This window comes from Idiotropiscis lumnitzeri, chromosome 19 (genome assembly GCF_059441095.1).
Source record: "Idiotropiscis lumnitzeri isolate Australia: NSW breed Sydney's pygmy pipehorse chromosome 19, RoL_Ilum_1.0, whole genome shotgun sequence".
Taxonomy (NCBI): Eukaryota; Metazoa; Chordata; class Actinopteri; order Syngnathiformes; family Syngnathidae; genus Idiotropiscis; species Idiotropiscis lumnitzeri.
In genome coordinates this window covers 11935633-11956363 of record NC_142409.1, presented here as the reverse complement: position 1 = coordinate 11956363, position 20731 = coordinate 11935633, and the positions used below count along the sequence as shown (strand labels likewise).

General features: G+C 50.4%; 2 protein-coding genes across 12 annotated transcripts in view; one reads left to right on the top strand and one right to left on the bottom strand.

Annotated features, from left to right (window-relative positions):
* The window catches only part of cdh19 (cadherin 19, type 2), a 64975-nt gene extending 45754 nt beyond the window's left edge, over positions 1 to 19221 (top strand). For all 5 annotated transcript variants that reach the window (XM_088282398.1, XM_088282399.1, XM_088282396.1 and 2 more), the window contains 10 exons: positions 196 to 315; positions 1017 to 1184; positions 1658 to 1848; positions 1917 to 2170; positions 3262 to 3398; positions 3472 to 3593; positions 3655 to 3772; positions 4088 to 4339; positions 5923 to 6437; positions 18936 to 19221. In XM_088282398.1, coding sequence (XP_088138524.1) covers positions 196 to 315; positions 1017 to 1184; positions 1658 to 1848; positions 1917 to 2170; positions 3262 to 3398; positions 3472 to 3593; positions 3655 to 3772; positions 4088 to 4339; positions 5923 to 6422 — 1862 coding nt within the window. In that variant the 3' untranslated portion in view covers positions 6423 to 6437; positions 18936 to 19221. The remainder of the gene's footprint in view (positions 1 to 195; positions 316 to 1016; positions 1185 to 1657; positions 1849 to 1916; positions 2171 to 3261; positions 3399 to 3471; positions 3594 to 3654; positions 3773 to 4087; positions 4340 to 5922; positions 6438 to 18935) is intronic.
* Positions 14139 to 20731, bottom strand: part of LOC148318612 (cadherin-7-like) — an 87136-nt gene continuing 80543 nt past the window's right edge. For all 7 annotated transcript variants that reach the window (XM_088282390.1, XM_088282395.1, XM_088282392.1 and 4 more), the window contains 3 exons: positions 18920 to 19037; positions 18384 to 18632; positions 14139 to 15706 (listed from right to left, as the gene is read on the bottom strand). In XM_088282390.1, the coding sequence (XP_088138516.1) occupies positions 15159 to 15706; positions 18384 to 18632; positions 18920 to 19037 (915 nt within the window). In that variant the 3' untranslated portion in view covers positions 14139 to 15158. The remainder of the gene's footprint in view (positions 15707 to 18383; positions 18633 to 18919; positions 19038 to 20731) is intronic.

Genomic DNA, 20731 nt, shown 5'->3' with positions numbered 1-20731 from the left:
GTTGCTTTTATGAGACATTTAGGAAAAGTGAAAATTCAGATGAATATTTCAGTTCTGCAGCAAAATGCATCCAATTTGTCGGGAGGCGGCCATTTTGCCCCTTGCTGTCGACTGAAAATGGCATCACAGCTGAAAATTTTGGGACTGACTTCCCCTTTAATCTACTTTGCCCCGCCCCCGCCCCGCCCCCGACAGGCACCACGGTGCTCCAGGTGACGGCCACCGATGCAGACGATCCCATGTTTGGCAACAACGCCAAGCTCATCTACTCCATCCTGCAGGGGGAGCCCTACTTCTCTGTGGAGCCCAAGACAGGTGCGAACAAAATGAAAAAATTCAAACCACACTTTTCACATCATCTGTTATCTTCGGCAAAAATTTTGATGACCTCGACTGAGCAATAATTTTTTTTAAATTTTTCAATTTTCTTATTTTGGTTGGAACAGAACGCCTTGAAACCCGGTTTGTTCAAATTCTAGAAGAATCTTGTTTTGGACGAAATGAATAGTTCTTCATATCCAAAGATTTCATATCAACCTCTTGAAAGCTTGACACAATCTTTTTTTGACCAACATATTTTTCTCCACTTCAATACTTCTTTCTCCCCTCCGCCATTATAACCAATCGATTCCAAAAACGGAACCTTTCACCTCAAGGCGTTATTCACGTGGCGTCGATGGAAATTTGAGATTGGCGGTGGTGCCGTCTGCCAGCCTGACCCCAAAAAAAAAAAAAAATGAAGGAATGGATGATGGCAAAAAGTTGGCGCTCCTTCGTCACTTTGTGAACTGACCTCTCCTTTATCGACGCTCTCAAGCGACTTTTGTAAAATGGTGGCGCTGCCCACCCCGGGCCAGATGATTGTTATGCCTCGCACGCCGTTGACCTTTAATGAGTGTTTAAATGCAAAGCGACGCAAAGCAGAACCCGAACGGCTTTAAGTGGCCGCTTTTCCCAAAGCGTCGTTTGCTCGCAACGCTTCTCATCGCTCGCTCTCGTCACTTCCCCGCCCGCAGGCATCATTGTGACGTCTTGGCCCGACATGGACCGCGAGGCCAAAGAGCGCTACCTGGTGGTGGTGCAGGTGAAGGACATGCTGGGCCTGAGCGGCGGCTACTCGGCCTCGGCCACCGTCAGCGTCAGCCTCGGCGACATCAACGACAACGGGCCCATCTTCCAGCACCGTGAGTCCCCGATGGTGGAACATCGGCAAAAAACAGATCCGAGCGTAGGGCGGCCCGGGTCAAAGGTCACGTCGTGTCGCTTCTCTCGCAAATGATTGAATGGCGCGGTCTTTCACGGACATCCGTCCGTCCGTCTATTGATCGATCAATCTTTCTCTCTCTCTGTCCGTCCGTCCGTCGATGCGACTTTTGCGGGGGTCGTCCTGGCCTTGCTCATCTGCATGTCGCCTCGCGGACGGCCGCAATCCTTCACACGTGGCATCGTGACCTTTGCAAGCAAACGTTTGGCGCCCAACGGCTGCTTCCCGGGAATGAAATCAATTCCGCGGGAGTGAGACGAGGACGACTCGCCGTCACGTCGGCGTTGGCGCACTTGTGTCCGAACTGTGGCCCGTGTTTGCAAATTAGAACGCGCGGCGACAACGCGGACGCAATCGAGAATGAAAATGAAATGCCCGTCATTTTCCTTTCAGATTTATACACCTTCGCCATACGTGAAGACACGGCGGTCGGAACCACGGTGGGCCGGGTCAAGGCGGACGACGCCGACGTCGGCGCGAACGCCAAAATGAACTACAGCCTGCCGGCGGACTCGGAAGAGAACGCCACGTTCACGATCCACAGCGACCCGCTGACACAAGAGGGCGTGGTCGTGCTGGCCAAGGTGACGTCGGCGCACTCCCGCAAAAGTCGTTTGGTATTCGTTTTTTAATTACTCGTGTCCCGGTGCAGCCGTTGGACTACGAGACCAAGCGGCGCTACGCGATGGTGGTGGAGGCCGTCAACGAAGACGCCGACGCCCGCTTCCTGCCCCCGGACGAGTTCTCGGACCGGACGTCGCTGAAGATCATGGTGGATGATGTGGACGAGCCGCCCGTCTTCCTTTCGCCGGGCTACGAGTGGAAGGTGGCGGAGAACGCGGCGGCGGGGGTCGCGGTCGGCACGGTCAGCGCCCGTGACGTCGATGCCGCCGCCGCCGCCGTCAGGTAACTTTCGAGCAATTGGGACTCGTGTCACAATGGTTTCACCTTTTTTATTTTTCTGAATGCGACGGCGACCAAGCTAACGTATCGTTCAAGCTAACGTATCGTTCAAGCTAACGTATCGTTCAAGCTAACGTATCGTTCCAATTTTTCGGAAGCCGACTTCGGGCCCTTTCGCATCAGCGCAACAAATCGAGACTCAAATCAAATTCAGTCCCGTGGCCCATTTTTTTCTTATTTTTGATCCGAGCGTAAAATGGAAAGACGTAACTCGTGTCATTTGTTTGCTTTTTTGCGGAATTCAATTGTCATTCGGAAAAGGAAGGAACAAATGATGCGCGGATTATTTTCCTCGGCGCTGTGAAAAATGATTCCATTTCAAATGGTGTTCCTTCCCGGTTGCATCCGTTTTTACCCTTGATCTCTGCATCCGGTCATATTTATCTCATATTAGTTTAGTTGGAAATGAGCCCGCTGAATAAATCATCATGATTTTTTTTTTTTTTTTCCCTTCATACCTCACAGGCTTTTGCTATCTATTGCGGTATTATCACAAAGCGACGTTCGCCACGACGTGGGAATGTAATAAAGCGCCCTGCGAGGCGGCGCACGGGATTGAAATTTGATGTCATTTGCAAGTGAGGCACGTTTGGCTGCCTGGAGTCCGTCGGCGGCGAGCTTGCCAGTGGCAGGTGCCGCACATCATCCGCCGCCCGCCGTCCATTAGTGTCCCTTTGGTGACGCCGTCGCCGTGATGAATTCGTCCTGGCCGACATTTTAGGGCTTTGCAAAGTTCCACTAAAAATGATGAAGTTTGCTCTTGTTTTCGGCGTCGTTGCCGGCAAAATTGGCCCCGGGCCATTGCGAGGCGTTGCGCAACACAAAATGGATGATTGGACGGATCCCGCCATCGTCTTGTGCTTTTAGGGCCGCGTGTGCAAAAGTATTGGGACACATAGACCGCATGCAAAATTCTCCGATCGAAGCCTCTCATCAGTAAATATTGTCTGCGTTCGCGTCATCGACACCCGGGACTGGTCGCCAGGATTTTCCGACTTCAAGCGTCATCCAAATAATCGTGCGCCCGCCGCCAGATATTCCTTCGATAAACCCGCCGGCGCGGCGAAGGCGTTCCGGATCGACCCGCTCAACGGAACCGTCACCATTGCCGAGCCGCTGGACCGAGAGACGTCCGCCTGGCACAACCTGACCGTCGTCGCCAAAGAAACGAGTAAGCCGGAAGACTTTGGTCCGTCTCGGGCGGAATGCGGATGGTAAACGTGTCGCCGCTCCTCCTCTCTCAGCGCACAAACGTTTATCGTCCTCGGTCGCGGCGTCCATCAAAGTGCTGGACATAAACGACAACGCTCCGCAGCTGGCCGCCCGCTACCGGCCGTATATCTGCGAGGGGACGCGGGCCGGAGAGGTACGTGCGAGCGGCGATTTTGCCCGTGCGCATTTTGCGAGCGCATCTTTTTGTGTCGCAGCTCGTGGAGCTGCTCAGCGCCACCGATGCCGACCGGCCTTCCGAGGGTCACCACTTCTACTTCTCCATGGTCCCCGACCAGCACATCAATCCCAACTTCACCGTTCGGGATAACCAAGGTGCCCGTCGCCTCGACCCGTTTGCGTCACGGCGGGAAAGAAAAATGCAGCCCAAAAGTCAATTTTGTTGTTTGTGAAAAGCGTGTCATGTTTCATTCTTAAAGCTCCAGCAAGTATTGGAACGGATATCCCAAATGTGCTTTTACACACGCTCAATATTTCATTTTCGCTCTCAGCTTTGAAATGTGTTCCATATTCACCCGAGCAGCTTATTCCCCCCCCTCCCCCGCTAAAAATATCAGCGCTCACATGTTTTTTTCAAGCGCGCGGACTGAGACGCGTCTCCTTCCTTCTTCTCCTCGCCGTCTCCTGCAGACAACACGGCGGGCATCGTGGCACGCCGCAGCACGTTCACCCGCAAGGATCGCAGCCGCTACCTCCTGCCCGTGGTGGTGACGGACAGCGGCTCGCCCGCCTTGTCCAGCACCACCACGCTGACGGTCAGCGTGTGCCGCTGCCAGCCCGCCGGCCACTGTCCCTCCGGCGGCGTGGAGGCCCTGGCGCTGTCCATGGGGGTCAGCCCGGGGACCTTGGTCACGCTTCTCGTCTGCCTGCTCTTGGCTGCAGGTGAGCCGTCGGGATGACGACGTCGCTTGAAAACGAGCGTGATGTCAGCATGTTGCGCAACCGTGTGAGAATTTGAAAGAAGCGCAAAGTGTGAAATGTGACATCAGAAAAAAAAGACCAGCCTCCTTTTTGCATTTCATTTTAGTTGAAGTTTTTTACCTGATTATTTTTTTTCACCCAATCCCCACTTATTTATATTTGTATTTACGCGAGCTCCACTTTTTTTTTTACCCAGTCCAATGCTTATTTTTTATAATTTTTTTTCTACCCCCCCCTCGTTTTCCCGTGAAAAGTGTGGCTCCAGTCCAAGTGGCGATTGAATTCATGATCTTTGTCACAGATTCAATTCAATTCAATTGAACGAATTGTAGCCACAATTTTTCTCCATGTCACGTCCCGAGCTCTTTCGCCCCCAACTTTAAAAAAAAAAAAAAAGTGGATTTGTTCCTTTTCTTTCCCAGCAGATCCTCTGCGCTAGAGCGTCCCCGCCCGCCGTCGCCATGGCAAGTACACAAACGTCTCCTTAACGGCGGGAACATCCCCCCCCCCCCCACAGTCGTCCCTTTCAGTTGGCCGCGCGCGCTCTCGTGATGCCTTGCGGCCGTTCGCCGTCATCCCGGGACGCTGACGTCGCCGGCATAGTGAAGAGCTTCATTATGACCTCTGCTGCTCGGCGTGGTCCCCGCGCCCACGCTATGAAAGATTAATGGCGATGCCCGCTATGCTAACACCCCTGACAGATGAGAGGAAAAACAAATGCTGCTGCAGCCCATCACTGCAACATTCTTGGCGTACAATGGCTTATCTCCCTCTCAGGTGCTGCTTTTGTTTTTTGTTTTTGTGCGTGTGTGTGTGTGTGTGCCCTTACTTGAGAGCAGCCACACAGCGTGTGTTAAAAGTATTGGAACACGCCTCTTTTCTTTCCCCAAAATGAATCCATTTGACGAGACCTCCACGTTGTTGGTGTTAGCATGTAGCATGTTAGCATGCTTCCAAGTTTGAGCGAGGTTGTGTCAAAGACACGCGCGTGGATGAGAAAAACGAGCCAACAATCGTACTTTTTTAGTTGTGCAGCAACACCGCAGACGACTTCACTCCTCATTTTTTCTAAAATGCTTACTTGAACGTGTGTTTGCATTCGTAACTAACTAAAAAGCTGCCGTCCAGTCCGTGGACACTATTGTCATCTTTTTGGCATCTCCAGCGAGACGTTCCGCTTTAGTTTCACGGCATTTGCGTCCACTTCAGGTGCATCGTGTAAAAACCACAACCGTTTGGAAGGAAGCGTCTTGCGACACTTGGCCGCTCGGGCCAAGTGGTTTTGTTCCGCTTTCGTTCTGACAATCTTTCGGAACTCGCCGACTCGAAGCAACAAGTGAAGGCAACCAAAGACTTTTTGAAGGCAAACGTTTTCTTTTGGTCTCTTCGATAGTCAAGTCAAAGCGAATCTTGCTCGTTTCCTTTCACGTCCGTTGAGTTGATGCCGAGAAACAAAAAGGTGCCAATTGTGTCTGTGTCGCATTCTTTATGCAGCTGACAATCTTTTTTTTTTTTTTCCTCACGCCGCCATGTTGTTTGTGCAGCGTCGTCCATCATCACGCTGTTGCTGTGGCGGCGCAGACGCAAGCAAAAGTCGGCGCACCAGAAGGCCAGTGAGCTGGAGCTGCCCGACACCGTCTCGCAGAAGGTCTTGTACTACGCCCGGGTGGGCGGGCCCAACCCCAACCGGGGGCGGGGCCCGAGCCCGCCGGTGGTCCCGCTGCGCTCGCACCCGAGGCGGCGCGAGAGGCGGCTGGCGCGCGAGGAAGTCCGGGCCAGCATCCGCATGTCCCTGCGAGAGTCTCGCCTGGTGGGGCCCGAGGACGACGTCTTCAGGCAGTTCATCTTGGATCGGCTGGACGAGGCGGACGCCGACCCGTGCGCGCCGCCCTTCGACGTTCTGACGGCGTTCGCGTACGAGGGCTCGGGATCCTCGGCCGGCTCGCTCAGCTCGCTGGAGTCGTGCGGCGGCTCGGTTCCGAGGTCGCCCTGGGCCAGACTGTCGCCGTGGCGCGGCGGAGGCGAAGACGACGCGGTCTTCTGACGAGCGCGACATCAGGTGTGACAAAAAAGAAACGAGACTGAGGCAGTCGCCGCTCTCAAACGGTTCACTTCTCTCACGTGGTGCTTCTTTTTCGGGCACACGCTTGCTCACTCGGTGCTTGATTTGGGGATTTTCTTTGCTTGTTTCTGTCCCCTTCTTGCTTTTCCGACTTTTGTCACACGTTCTTCATCTCTCTTCATCTCGACGGGTGTGAACACGTGAGCGAATGCGTGTGCGACATTTTCAAATAAAGATTAGATTACCTGAATGGCTTTCACGCCATCAAATATGCATCAAGCCCGCCAGTGAGTCGGCGTCCGCTCGAGCGCTCGCGGCCAATCCGCAGGACATTTTTCAGGAGCAAAAGTTCCTCATTTGAAATGGAGAAAGATCGAGAAAAAAAAGCGGCGTGCATAATGATGAGCGTTCGCAGCGTAGGTGTCAGCTCGCGGGGTAATTGCGCGGCCCCGCCCCCTTTGGGCTCGCTAATTAGGCCGAAGGTCAGACGTTGGCCAAGTGAAGTGCCGAGAAAGACGGACATCTTTTTTTCCCTCGCTGCGCCGCTAAGTGCTCCCGCGCCGCTCACACGGCTACGTTTCCTTTCGTCTGAAGAAGGAAACGAGCGGCCCAAAAGTTATTTGTTTCGCCCGTGCCGCTTCTCCTCAAGTCGTCACGTTTGGGCTCGTGTTGTCCTTTGAAAGCCTCGGCTAATTTCAACTTTTCTCGCCGTAATTATGTCACCCGTCGCGGCGGCCTTCATCTTGGCACAAAGATTCGAGAGATTCATTTTGGGAGCTTGACGTGGCCGACACGTTGACCGCCTTTGATGTTTAAAAGCAATCGAAATCTACGGAAAGTCCCTTTTTTTCTCGCTTGCGATATTGCGTAACGTGCGTCCGAGCAATCGAAGTTCCCGGAGTTCCCGCCACAAGTGTGATGCCCCGAAAAAAAGAATCCTGAGCGCGTTTTAAGCATGTCCGAGCCATGAGCGAATCTTAAAAAGCGGATAACGTGCTTTGAATTCTCGTTTGACGGAGACGATCGGAATGAGTTTATGACGCGCATCGAAAACGAACATCACGTAAAGGTTAAAGGTGACCGAAAAGCCGCCTGACTGGCGTCCAAAAAGTTTGAGCGTGACGAGGAAAAACAACAACAGGTGCTTAATGACGAGCGCTGCGGCGGATGTCGACCCGGGTGGGAGTGGACGGCGAGCTTCTGTCACGTAGCGATCCTTTAAGTTGGACTCCAGAATCGCTCCGGCTCATTTTTGGGCAAAACGAAAACCTTTCCTTTTGCCGATGCGCCGATATCGTGAGCTGCAATTTTCCCACGTGCCAAAAAATGAAGATTGCCGAAGAAGTTGTTGGTGTCGTCGTTCGGAATTTGAGTGAGCGTCTCAACTTGGATGATTTCATGGATGCTTGCGTTGACGTTGTACGGACGCCGTGGCAAAGGCCTCGGGGGGGCAAAGTGTGAAAAGTGTCATTGATAAAGAGGACATTACGTTCTGCGCCTGCCGCCGCTGAAGGATTGATGCTGATGCGTGACATCCGTCAAAAAAGGTCATTGAAAATCTCCGGCGGGCGCGTCTGCTTGCTCGCTCGCCGTTTGTCGCTCATTCTTTGTTGTTCGCGTCATCATTCAAAAAAAAAAAAAAGTCAAGCTGACAACTTCCTCCTTCCGCGACTGCAATGAGAAATGACTTGCACACACTTTAGCTCCTCTTCATTTTCTTGCCGAATTACGAGCGCGCGCACACACACACGGATGATTAGTGAAGTCTCCTTCCTCTAATCTGTAGAATGGAAAAATGTTTTTTTTTTTTTTTCCGTCTCCACAGCGGGTGACACGGGCTTGATTTAGTCGACTTTGACACCGCGGAGAGCGATGGCCGCCGCGCACCGCTAATTAGCTGTCATTCATAATTGATTCCGGTCGGAATGGAAGTATTGAATTTTATTTGGACGGGGTTGGGGGCTTTGGCGTCTTGTCAAATACGTTTACGTGGCGGCGCCGTCGATGCAAGATCACTTGATTCAATCAAGCGGAGGAAAAAAAAGGCCTCGGAGAAATTGTGTGTTTTTGCTGCTTAAGTACTTCGCGTCCGTCCGTGACGAAAATGAGGAGCGCTGGCGAGGCAGGAGGCCGACTGGAGCTTTCTCGTCACGTGCTCGCCTCTATTAGACAATTGAATTTAACTTTTTTTTTTTTTGGGCCACATCAACTTTGCGTCAACTTTTCATTGAATGTCACTTGTTGATAATGCAAAGTGATAGAAGGCAACGACATTGCCTCATTTGATGTCGCACTTTATTCAAATAAGCTGGAGTTGATGATGGACAGGCTGCCTCAAAACAAAATGGCCGTCCTGTTCAACTTTGTGACTTTTTCGTGCGTCCTGCCCCCTCAAAAAAAACAAAAAAATGACATTGGTCAGCACATTTTAATCCGAGATGAAAAGTAAGTTGACTAGCAAGAATGAAAATGCTTCCCTATTCTGTGAGTTGATCGGCGTTGAGCATCCTGCGAGGCGTGTCGGCGTCACGCTTGCGTCACGGCGGCGGCCAAGTCGCACATCATTAATAACGAAGAGACCTTTGAAGATCCCGCATAAATGTCGAATTAGGTTTGCTAACCTTTAGAAAACACCCGCGCCGGAATGCTAAGCAGGCCAGGAGACGTGCCGCGGCGACCAGTCAACATGTGTGGGCCGGCGTGTTGACATTGAGCGGCTTTGTGACCCCCCCCACCTAAAATAAATGCTCCACTTTCAAAAGCAGCCCTTGGGACACAATTTTGTTGCTCAGGCTTAAATGGAATAAAATTTGGCAGAACGGGACGCCACATTGCTGGCGATGCGGTGAAGCAGCAAGTGGCTCACGGAGCCTATTTTGCCGGCCTGTCCTCCGTCCGCGACCTTTCCGACATCGTCCTTCCGTCCATTCGGAAAATAATCGTCCCTGTCCTTTGCACTTCCGTTCTTACATTTCCTCAGTCCACCCGAAAAATAATAAATAAAAAAATTGGCGCATGTCACCAAGCTGCCAGTCATAAAACGGCTGCGAAAATCTTGAGAGTGATTGAATTTGCAACTGTTCACGGCGCATTTGAGGATTTGCAATCCAAAACATGCCCATGTTGTCGTTGAGTTTGACAAAACGCCGCTCGTTTGTTGTCCGGCTCGTACGCGTCGCCGCCGCCGCGTTTGCACTGCGTCACCTTCGGGACGCTCATGCGCATTTCCTCTGCCGCAGCCGAGCTGTCCGCCTCCATTAACGAGCCTTCTGATGTTTGTGCGTGTTCGTGCGTGTGCGCGTATCATAAATAGGTTGCAGCGCATCTGCCTGCGCCGCTCATCTCGGGACGTCGTTGGCTTTTATCGCTTTGCCTTCCTTCTCGGCACAAAAGTCTGTTTAATGCCAAGCAACATTTGTGCTGACACCTCATTTTTTTATTTTTTTTTCTTCTCCGTGAGGTCACGTTTAGATTTTTTACAACCCCACAAAGACGGGAAGAAAACAAAAAAAAAGCATTTCTACATTTGGATGCCGTCGGAGTTGCCGTCGTGAATCATTAGCGTGACGACGCCGGAAACGTCCCACTTGTCTTTGTGAAAGATTGCGCACTTGATGCAATTTCCTTTTGCCGCCGCGACAATACTTTGATCTTACGGCAATGAAATCAGACGCAGCCAGTGAATGGAATTCGACCTGCGATCGCTCGTGAAGCAGCATGTGGCTCGTCCTTCAAGGTTGTTTGAGGAATTACAAAGACGAAAATATTTATACTACAAAGAAAATGTCTGACTTTATTTTACGACTAATCTTAATCGATGAAATAAGAACATTTTCAGTGTATCATAATAAAAAAGAAAAAGTTGATCCGAGAAGCACCAAAGACGCGTTTGAGCGTCTTTGGAGACCTCCAATTTTCCGAGCGAGCGAGCGAGCGAGCGGCAGCCGATGGGGAGACGCCTGATGTTGCGATTGGCCCCCAGGGGGCGCTCTGCAATCAGCGTCACCTCAAACAACACTTCACTGCTGTCCTTTGAGGATCATTCGGCTCGGCGCACGCCTCACAAATCTTGAACAAGGGGAAGGATTACGAGTCGGCATGCACGTAGAAGAGAAAAAAAAGTTGCAGTTACAAAGCGGGGAAAAAATCATCAGTTCATAACGTTCGAATTTTACAAAAATGTTTTTATTTTATGGGGGAAAATATATTTATTTTTTAAATGTTTTTTGTGATTTTTAAGAATTTTTTTTTTTACTCCTATAAGATCATTTTTGTAATTTGACAATACTTTTTACAGGAAAAAACATGGCTTTTATTTTTTTCCAGAGAACCTGGACTGAATTTTTTTTTTATTTTAAATAGTTGTTTTTATAAAAAAAAAAAAATGTTTTTTTTTCCAATAATGAGAAAATTAAGGAAAAGAAATCCGGATTTATTGGAAAAAAAAAAATTCCAAATAATTTGGACAGTCCCAGTCGTACAACCACAACTTTTTTTCTTAACATTCCGACGTTGTCATTGGCTGTTCCTTTTGTATTGCGTCCAGCGCGTGTGACTTTTCGTGTTGTCCGTAGCGCCGCATTGGGAGACTTGACTCAGTAGCGGAATGTTTTCCAAAGATCCTCGTACGCCCGCCCGCCCGCCGGCGGCTGCGGCCGCGGCATGTGCGGTGCGTGGCGCATTTGCAGCATCTGGCCGTTGTGATGGAAGGTGAAAGGAAATGACAGGCCATTTGAAGATGTTCTAGTTGCGGCGGCATCATGAATAATGCAGCGGGTGCGCGTGAGCGGCTTCAAAGTTGAACGTCTCGCCGGGACGGGAGAAAGCCAGCGAGTGGCGGCGGCGGCGGCGAGGCGAGATTAGGCCGACACGGAGCCAAGACCTGGTCAAACTCAATTAAATGCAAGCGGGATCATTTGCTCTTCTCATTCTACTATTTTTCTTTTTTTTTGGGGGGGTGGGGGGGGCGACGGGTGAGACAAAAGGCAAAGCCGCGCTCGTAGTGGAACGATGCGGACAACTGGATGCAGAAATATGCAAATGAGCTGAGAGGAAGCGTGCGCGTTATGGCTAATAAGCTCCAACAAATCGTGGTGGCGGATGGCGTTGCGGATGCGGCGTGGCGTCGTAAAAAGGGTCCCCATCAGCTGCTGATGGATTTGCAGAAGCCCGCTGATGGATTTAATGGGCCCTTTGATAGATGATTTACTCGGCGCTCGCATTTCAATGCGGAATTCCTCGCAACAATGCGGAGATTTCCAGCGACTCCGACATTCAAACGTCAACCCTCCTTTTGCAAACAAAAAAAAATAAGTCATGACATATGCAGAAACTAAACAGGATTGGAACGCCACTTTGAGATGTTGCGTCGCTTTTAGAAGGAAAGTTTGGGGGAGGGGGCGGGGGGTTGTGATTTTTTTTTTTTTAAGAACATAAAAACTCATTTGATGAAAAAAGAAAGTTACAATTTGAAGGAAGCAAACTGCAATGATGCGTGCGTATTTTGTCGGCGCCGACTAGCATGCGGCGTTGAGTCGCGAGTCGGCTTTAAAAGCGACATCGCAAGCAGTCGCAATTGAAACCGCGACAATCCTCCCAACAAGACAGCCCGACGCCACTTTTTTGACTCGAACAAATGTTGGGGCGTCGATGAGCCCCGCGGGCCCGCCCGGCGTGTTGTCGCATGTAAAAGCGTTTAGCGTGCCGACATGCTAAACAAACACTTAGCGCCGCCCACGTGTCGAGCGCGCCATCAATCCCGACTCGGCTAATGATGATGAAAATGCGGCGGAGTACAAAGTGGCGCTAATGAGTCCGCCGTCGATGACGCCTCATTAGCGCCGTGTTTTCGTGACAGGTTGCAGCTCGGCCGCCGCGTCAACTTCGAGTTTAAGACAATAAAGAAACCTTCAATCGACTTGTCGTGACGCAGACTTTGGAGCTCTAAGCTGAGAAACTTATGGAGACAATAAAGTGCATTTTTTTTTTTTTTTTAAGAATATTTTTCGAACATATGTAATGACTTTTTTTTTTTTTGCCTCATGCTGCAAAATCGAAAATTTAAAACTTTGACAGATTAAATAGAAAAGAGTGAGGGGAAGTGACATTTTATAAGCGATAAAGCTAATAAACATAAATGAGACAAAAAAATCAAATAAGAGTTTACAAGAAAAAAAATTGCCGTTGTATGATGAGATAAGGTTGAGAATTGGAAAAAAAAAAAATTTTTTTTTTTTTCTTGAGAGCAAAAATGTTGCTTTTTCTCGCATGACTTGAAGGCGAGCGGCCAAAGTCAAACGACTGCTGAACATTTTGTTGCGACGATGTTTTCGGGCAAAAAAAAAATGCCAACTGCGTTCATGTTCCAATATTTCTGTCGCTCGCGTCGCTGCGATAAATATTGGATGGCGAGGCGCTCTAACGGCGTGGACGTGCAAATCCGTCCATTGCGCGCGTTGCCGGCGTTGCTGCAGGCCGCCTGTGAACTCTGCTGAGAAAGAAAATAAAAGCGCAGCCTGACGCCGCCGACATACTTGGACTTCTTTTTCATCTGCCGCCTTTTCTCTTCTCTTTCGTTCAGGACCGGCAGCCGTCGTCAGAGCGCCAACCCCCCCCCCCCCCCCCCCCCCCCCCCGCTCTCGCGCCCCTTTTTTTCTCTTTCTCTGAAGCGCAAAGAAAAGAAAGGTTTTGCTTTGGAGTTGTTTGTTTGCTGCTGGTTGACCACACAAATGAATATTCAAGTTAACTTGACTCAGGTCACATCGCAATTTGTTTGTGTGTAAAAATGAACTTTTGCAACTTTGGTTGTTTGCATTAGTTGAAAGTGTCGTGGCGGGGCGATTAAAAAAAAATTGATATTTTAGGAGAACAATTTTCAGAGAAAATGTTTCGAAAACAACAGCAGTAACGAAATCAAATGTTAAAACCGGATATTGTTGGCACGGTGCGTATAAAAAGTCTACACACCCTTGTTCAAATGCCGCAATTTGGTGACACCCATTTTTTTGTTTTTCATCTTTTCTCAAAAAGTTGATGTGGAAATTATTTAGGCAAAAGTAAGCAAAATTAGGTGGTCACGTTAAGTGTTAAAAAAATTAATAAATAAATTGAAATGAGTTCTCTCGGTTTTCACATAAATGTAGGAAAAAGTTTTAAAATGGGTTTTTTTCTGTCTCATTTTTTTTCACATCACAAAGACCAGATATTGGACCAGGGGTGTGTAGACTTTTGATCTCAGTCAGTCACACGACGGCCAAGCGGACGTCCGTTTGGAACTCAGCGTTCCTCCGTCGAGCCAATTTTGTGCGGCCGATGCCGGCTTGCGATAAAAATGGCTGCCGGCGGCGTTCGCGCCGCCAATCAGCGGAGGTCCCGATGTCGCCGCCGATAGCAAGTAGCATCGCCTGATTGTCGCTAAGTAGCCCCCGCGGCAAGCATCCTCCTGATTTTGACTGACACCTGTCGCAGACGTTTACGCTGCTGCACGTTTTGCAAATTACAATTTGGATTTTTATTTTTATTTTTTTTGGGGGAGTCAGCGGAGACAAACATTCCAATTCATGGCTTGATATGAACATTTTCATTTCATTTGCGATACGTTCGGGAGACGCCTTTGCGTGTGTGTGATTGTTAAACGCCGCTTGTAGATTTTGTGCAAAGAGCCCATTAACGCTCGCGCAAAATTTGGTTTGTATCAGACGTACGTGACAAAGCAATTATTTTGAGAGTGGTTTATGGCACGCGCGGCTTTGCTTGTCGGCGTCCACGTGCGGTCGAGACTTTGAGTGAAAACCTGGAAAAAGACACCCAACAAGTGCGCAATTTGACTGAATAGCAATTTTTATTTCATGAAAAAAACGACAGAATAAAAAGTCACAATCCTGCCTGCTGAAAATAAATAGCAACACTCATCAGTTGGACGTGAAAGTGTGTGAAAAAAAAAAAAAAAGAACGTGACTCTCATACTGTGCGTGTTCGATGAATAAAGTTGAGCAGATCGTAGATGCTGGACTAGCAAAAAGCAAAAAAGTTGTGAGCGCCACTCGTCGTCTTCGTCTTCGAGCGTCTAAGCGGTGGTCGTGTCACAATCAAGCGCAATAAGAACGGTGCCCGCCGACACTTGACACGCACACACCAAAAAAATTGTGTCTCGACCCTGCAAAGTCAGATTGTTTTTGTCTGGCGAAAAAGAATAAAAATGAGAGAAATGCGACGTTTCAACATGGCGAGGTGTGAGACAACAAAACGAGACCAACTTGCGGCAGTGGCAAAAACTTTCCCATTTGACCTTCGGGAAACTTTTCAATGCTGGTCCAAATGCGCAAGTTGCTGCTCCAACGAGCAAGTTCAGCCACGTTGGCGGGGAGAGCTCGTCGGGACTTGAAGGTTCATCCTGAAATGTCTTTTTTTGGGGACGTAGCGCACGTCTCGCTCATTCGGGTCGTGACGACCTGCAAAAGTTGAATTGAGCCAACTGGACTCAAGCGTCAAGAGTCCAGTTGGCTCAACCTTGCGCTCCGGAAATAGCAAAAGGTCGGCGGGTCGGACGGTTGGCGCCATCGGCGGCGTCGCGTCACCCTGTGGAAACGCTCCTCCCGCTTGCCGTGACGAGAAACGGATTTCAAGTCTTATCCATCCGAGGAGGTAAACGAACGCCGACGCTTTCTCAAGAGTCTTCGGCTCGACTTGTTTTTCTTGACGAAAGAAACGTCTCATCCGTCAGTGGCCTCCGCCGACATCGGAGAAGACGGCGCCGCCTCCGCCGACGTCGGTGTTGCCGTACAGGTCGGCCAGCTTCTTGAAGCGCGGCCCCCAGTTGCTGAGGTAATCGTAGTTGTGGTCCGAGTCGGCGCCGAGCGACTCCAGCGAGCTGAGCGACTCGGCCACCGAGCCGCTGCCCTCGAAAGCGTACGTCTGCAGAGAGTCGTAAGGCGGCGCCGTCGCGTCCACGTCGGCGTCCTTGAGCCGCTCCCAGATGAACTCGCGGAAGACCACGTTGTCCGGGAGCGACTTGTAGGCCGGGCGCGTGGCCCCGCCCGCCGTGTAGTGGAAGAAAGTGGGCGTGTCCGGCGTGACGTCCCGCCGCGCGCCGGGGTCTCGGATGACGTTGAGGTTGCGCAAGGCCACCATGTCGAAGGCCTCCGTGTCCTCCTCGCCGCCGCCCTCGTCGTCGTAGCGGACGATGTTCTCCCGGATGTCGCGCTCCTCCTCCAGGATGAGCGGGACCTTCCGCCGTCGACGCACGCTCACGATGAGGAGGACCATCACTGCAGAAGACAGCGGCGGGACATGACGCGGTCAATATCGAGGGACGGGAAAAGCCGTCAAATTGTTGACGTTAGCAAAAGACTTGAGGCGAGACATCGGAGTGACGTGCGCTCGGAGGAGGCGCAAGCGTCAACCTGACGGCGTCGCTCAAAGACGCACTTGCAAAATATGAGACGCAGTTTGGATGATTCTCGAAGAACAAAAAACTTGTCAGCTTTTCCCTTTTTCTTGTCTGTAAGGCAAAAGTGTAATATTTCAGAGGCCATTTATTACCATGGAGCGTTAACAAAAAAATAGTTGTCGGCATTCCTCATCCGTCATTTAAGATTCGTCCCGACTGGAGCCGGTGTCGTCCAAAAAGATTTGGCCTTTCTTTGCGCCGCTTGTGTCAGGAGCAGGCTCGCAATTAGCAAAATATGCTAACGATCAAAAGTGGCTCAAAGCAGAAGTTTGCCTGGAAAGCAGGAAGCAGCTCGCCGTACGCGAGCGGCTGAAAATAACCCTCCGCCCAAGCAAACTGGCAAATGTCTAACGACGCTCCATCCATCAACGTCAAGACGCTGCCAGTGAAATATCATTTCGGGAGCCCACGTTTTGGTTTTTGGCAGCGGGCGCCCGCAAGAAGATTCCAGCCCACTTCATCGGCGCTAATAAGCGAGCAACGCCAAGAGAAAAAAAATGCGAGCGAGATGAACGGGCATCGCCCCGCCGCAGACACGCAAAAACGCTCGCCAAGCATTTTGCACGAGCGCCTCCTCGTTTCGACTTCCGCGGAACGTCTTTAAGCTTTAACGGCCGCCAGGCGGCTTGGAAAGCCGCCAACGTTCAATCAGACGAGCGCTGAGGATGAGCCAGTTAGAAAATGTCAGCCCACTTGGCCGCGGCACAAAATTGGACGTTGCGACGTTCCTCAATCAAGCGCAAACGAGTCGTCCGTCCCGATTCGCATGTTGGGAAATCTTCTTCAATATTTACCACGAGCAAATCTGTCACGTTCTGACCAGAGAGAGAGAGAGAGAAATTCCTGACTCATTGAAGACCAGCGTGCCAAATTGTTTGTTTGTTTTTTTTCATGACGACGACGACGTCCAAAATTTGGACGGCTGCTGGCATTAAAAACGCAACGGGGAGCAAAAAAAAAAGCCGTCCTGACATCGCTGCCGCCAGACACGATCTCATTCCGCGGGACAAACGAAAGCAAAAGCGACAACGGAGAAAAAGTGACGACGTCTTCAAGAAAAGTCCGATTGCCGCCACGCAAAAATGACACTTTGGCGTTGATTGGACCGCATCAATTTTTTTCCATGCGAAAATCGAGCAAGTAAATTTCTTTTGATTGCTTTTTTTTCCCCAACGTGACGAACAGGAAAAGCGCGCCTTGTTCCTTTTTTTAAGATTTCCTCAAATAACCTCAAAAGGTCTTTTGTAAACTTGTGCCAAACTGTCACCGCCGTCCTCAAAACGGCGCCGTTCTTCTTCTTCTTCCTTTCCCAAACAATTAGGCCGCTCCGACGGCAAAAAGGCGGCCGGCGCGCGACGGCGGAAGACAGACAGCCGTCCGACGTCTCGACGCCTAATTGGCCCTCTCGGGGATCGGCGCCACGTCGTTGCTTCATTAAAAAGCAACGCAATTTTTTCAACGGCGGCCCAAATGAAAAGGACATTTGCCGATGCGAACCGGATAGAATGTCGCTTCCGATGTGTTTTGCGCTCGTCGACGTGACTCCCGCCACCTTCGCGTGCATTTCAAAGAATCGCCGCCAGCGTTTGACAAACGGGGATAAATGCGATCGCGGGGTTAAAAGTTGCAAGGTGAGCGCACACCAAAAAAAAAAAAAAAAGTGTTTCTTCTTCATCCGGCAGCAAAGACTCCACGAGGCCGAAAAGCCGAGCGGCAACGTCGACTAATTGATTGCGCCGTCGAGCTCGGCAACGTGCGCGCCGTTACTCAGAATCAGCCGACCCGGGTCACGCGTGTTTACCAGACGGGAGATTTGGCCTTCTTGCGACCCCCCGCGCAAAAACTCATAAAACGAGGGAGGGTGGGGGGGGTTTGCCTTGCACGGCAAAGCTGACCTCGTCCAGCCGCTACAATAAAGTGTGACATTTGCGCTTCGTCGGATCTCGACTGCAATAAATTAACTCCGCCGGCACTCGTCTCGCACTTTGTGACGCTCGTCGGTGTTTCTTCTTCTCCTTCCAATATTTGCGGCTCCGACGATTTGGGCTTCGGACCGAGTGGTGAAGCCCAACCCGAATCCAATCTTGATTAAATGTTCGGCCAAAGTTGCAGACTTTTAGTCGGACAATTTGAAGCTTAGATTGGAACGTTGGCGAGTGTGTGCGTGTGCGTGATGAATGAAAAAAGCGCAACAACATTTTGGAGCGATGACGAGGCGGTCACGTGAACGAGCGCTTCCTGCTGAGTTGCCGTCACTCCGTGCTTGTTTTTTCACCAAAAGTCAAACTCGTCACACATTTTGGACCTTTTTTTTTTTTTTGCCCTTGAAAGAACACTTTTCAGGCTCATTTTGTGCGACGAACTTGTTGTTCTACTCGTCTTAGTGTGTCAAAGGTCACGGCTGCTGGAAGGCAAACGCCGCCCCCCCCGCGCGCTCCACCGGTGCTCGGCGCATCAACTAAATGGGCGGAGGTGGCTGTCGGCGGGCTTCTTACCCAGCAGCGTGAGGACGCATCCCAAAATAGCCAAGAGGGCGCCGGTGCTCAGGCCGGTGGCCGTGTAGGCCACGGCGCCGCACGACAGGGGCGCGCCGCCGGCGTCGCACTCGCACACGCGCACCGACAGCGTGTTGGTGCTGCTCAGGGCCGGGCTGCCGCTGTCCACCATCAGCACGGGCAGACGGTACGCCGCTTGCTCTCGCCGCCGGAAGCCGCCGCGCTTGGTCAGGATGGACGCCGTGTTATCTGAAAAAAAACCACGACAACGCTGATTGCACTCGGTCTTTGCGTTCACTCGCATTCCAAACCCGCAAACCTTCAAAGTCGCAACTGCCGAACGAAATATTCATCTTGTGGCATGTTCGGGCATTCTCCATGAAATAAACGTACGTCTTTAAAAACAAACAAAAAAAACTCTTTGCTGTATATGGTCGTTTTTTTTTTTTTAAAGGCATTACATCGTCTTTATATAAAAAAAAAAAAAAAAAGGTCTTACTATACATGTTTTTTTGACTAGCCCCTCATTGGCCCACCTTTGTTGTCCCGCAGGGTGAAGTTGAGATTTGCGACCACGGCGCCGTCCAAAGAGAAGAAGAAGCGATGGCCGCTCGGAGGCTCGTCTTTGTCCACGCCGCTCAGCGTCTGGATGACCTGCGACGGACGAAAAGACGCAAAAGCTCGTCTGCCCATCTCGCAACCTCAGCCGGAGCGTTTAGCTGCTCAAGAATCATTTTGCCCAATTTATTTGTGTTCTTACAATGTTTTTGAAGTGAAGAAATTTTCTTGATTTAGTTCAAATACAATCATAAAAAAAATATTTTGACATCAGATGTGATCCTCATTTTTAAGGAGGGCAGCCCAGACTTCTTGGCTCACTCTTAAAGTCCAAGTCTGGTCCACGAGAACCCCCCCCCCCCCATCGTGATTCTGAAGTCTCCCTGATTCAAAAGATTAGCTCATCAGCAAGCTTTGCACAAGATCCCTGAAGTTTGAAACCCTAACCCAATTTTGAAACCATATTTTCAGGGTTAATTTTGAAATCTGAAGTTTAAGAAACGCAGCATATTTGGTCAGAGACAACATTTGCCATTGCGACTTTTCAAATGTATTCTGGGACCAGAAAGTGTGTGATGACTTCTCGCGCGAGATCCGAACTCCCGTCTGAAAGCCTCGAAATCGTGATCCAAAAGCCTCGCAAGCCGCCCCAAAGATTTGCACGTATCAAAGCGTCTGCGACAACGTCAATCAAGTTTGTTTATCGGCGGCGGCGGGATTAGCCGAGACCAAACCAGGTGTGCCTAATGTGGTGACAGCTCGCCCAAAAGCCGCCATTGAGCGGGCGGATCACGCCGGCACTGTTCTGGAAATCTCGACGACGAGGCGACAATGACGATGAAAACGACGAGGGGGAGGCGGCCCGAACACAATTTGAACCTTTTCATGTCCTTTGAGTGTCGAAGACGACTCGGGCGGCGGCGGGGAAAAGCCCCCCCCCCGCCTGTAAATCAAACACTTTGTCATGTATAATGCCTTTCATGAGAACGCGCGGCGCTTTTTGCCGAGGAATCCTCTCATGGGCCGAGCGGGGAAAGCGGAAAGGCAGCGAGCGGATGGAGACGCAAATTTGCCTCAGCGACGAGGCCGTCCGTCACCTGATGAAAGCGCCGAGCACGCTCCAAAAGGTCGCGGAGGGTTTTTTTGGGGGCTGATCTGAAAAACGATCCAAAACGTGACTCGGCGCCAATGATGAATCTGCTTTCCCTCATCGAATATAAGATTGGCACAATATCTCAAAATAGAACCCTCAAGTACCCGCTTTGACCAGTGGAAACGCATCAAACATTTTGTTCCCGAAGCACGACGGCGTGTCAGTGACATTTATAGCGAGGCGGCAAAGCAAGTAAACACGATTAATGAACATTTCTTGCTTCATGAATCGTGACAAAAAGTTTTGTTAATGAGGCAATAAAATCAAACGCCGCCGTCATTATGGACTTGATGTACGACGCCACACTAAAAAGTGTCCCGTGCACCCTTCGCGCCCAATTAGGACAAACGTAGCGCTTGTGCGCGCGTCCTTACGGTGACGACAATGAGCGGCGCCAAATTCAAACGTGAGCATTTACGTTGCCTTTTCTCACTCGTTGCTTCCCGTCCGCAAATTCAAGTCACAGACTCATTCGGACTTGTTGCGCAACATTTCGAATGACATGAACGGACATTTTTGTAAAGTACAACAACATACAATTGGATTCTTCACGTTGCAAAAGTTTGTTGCTTTTATTGGGACGAGATTCTTGTCCTATCCTGTCCCGGGAGAATGTAATTTCGATCGTGATTTGCAA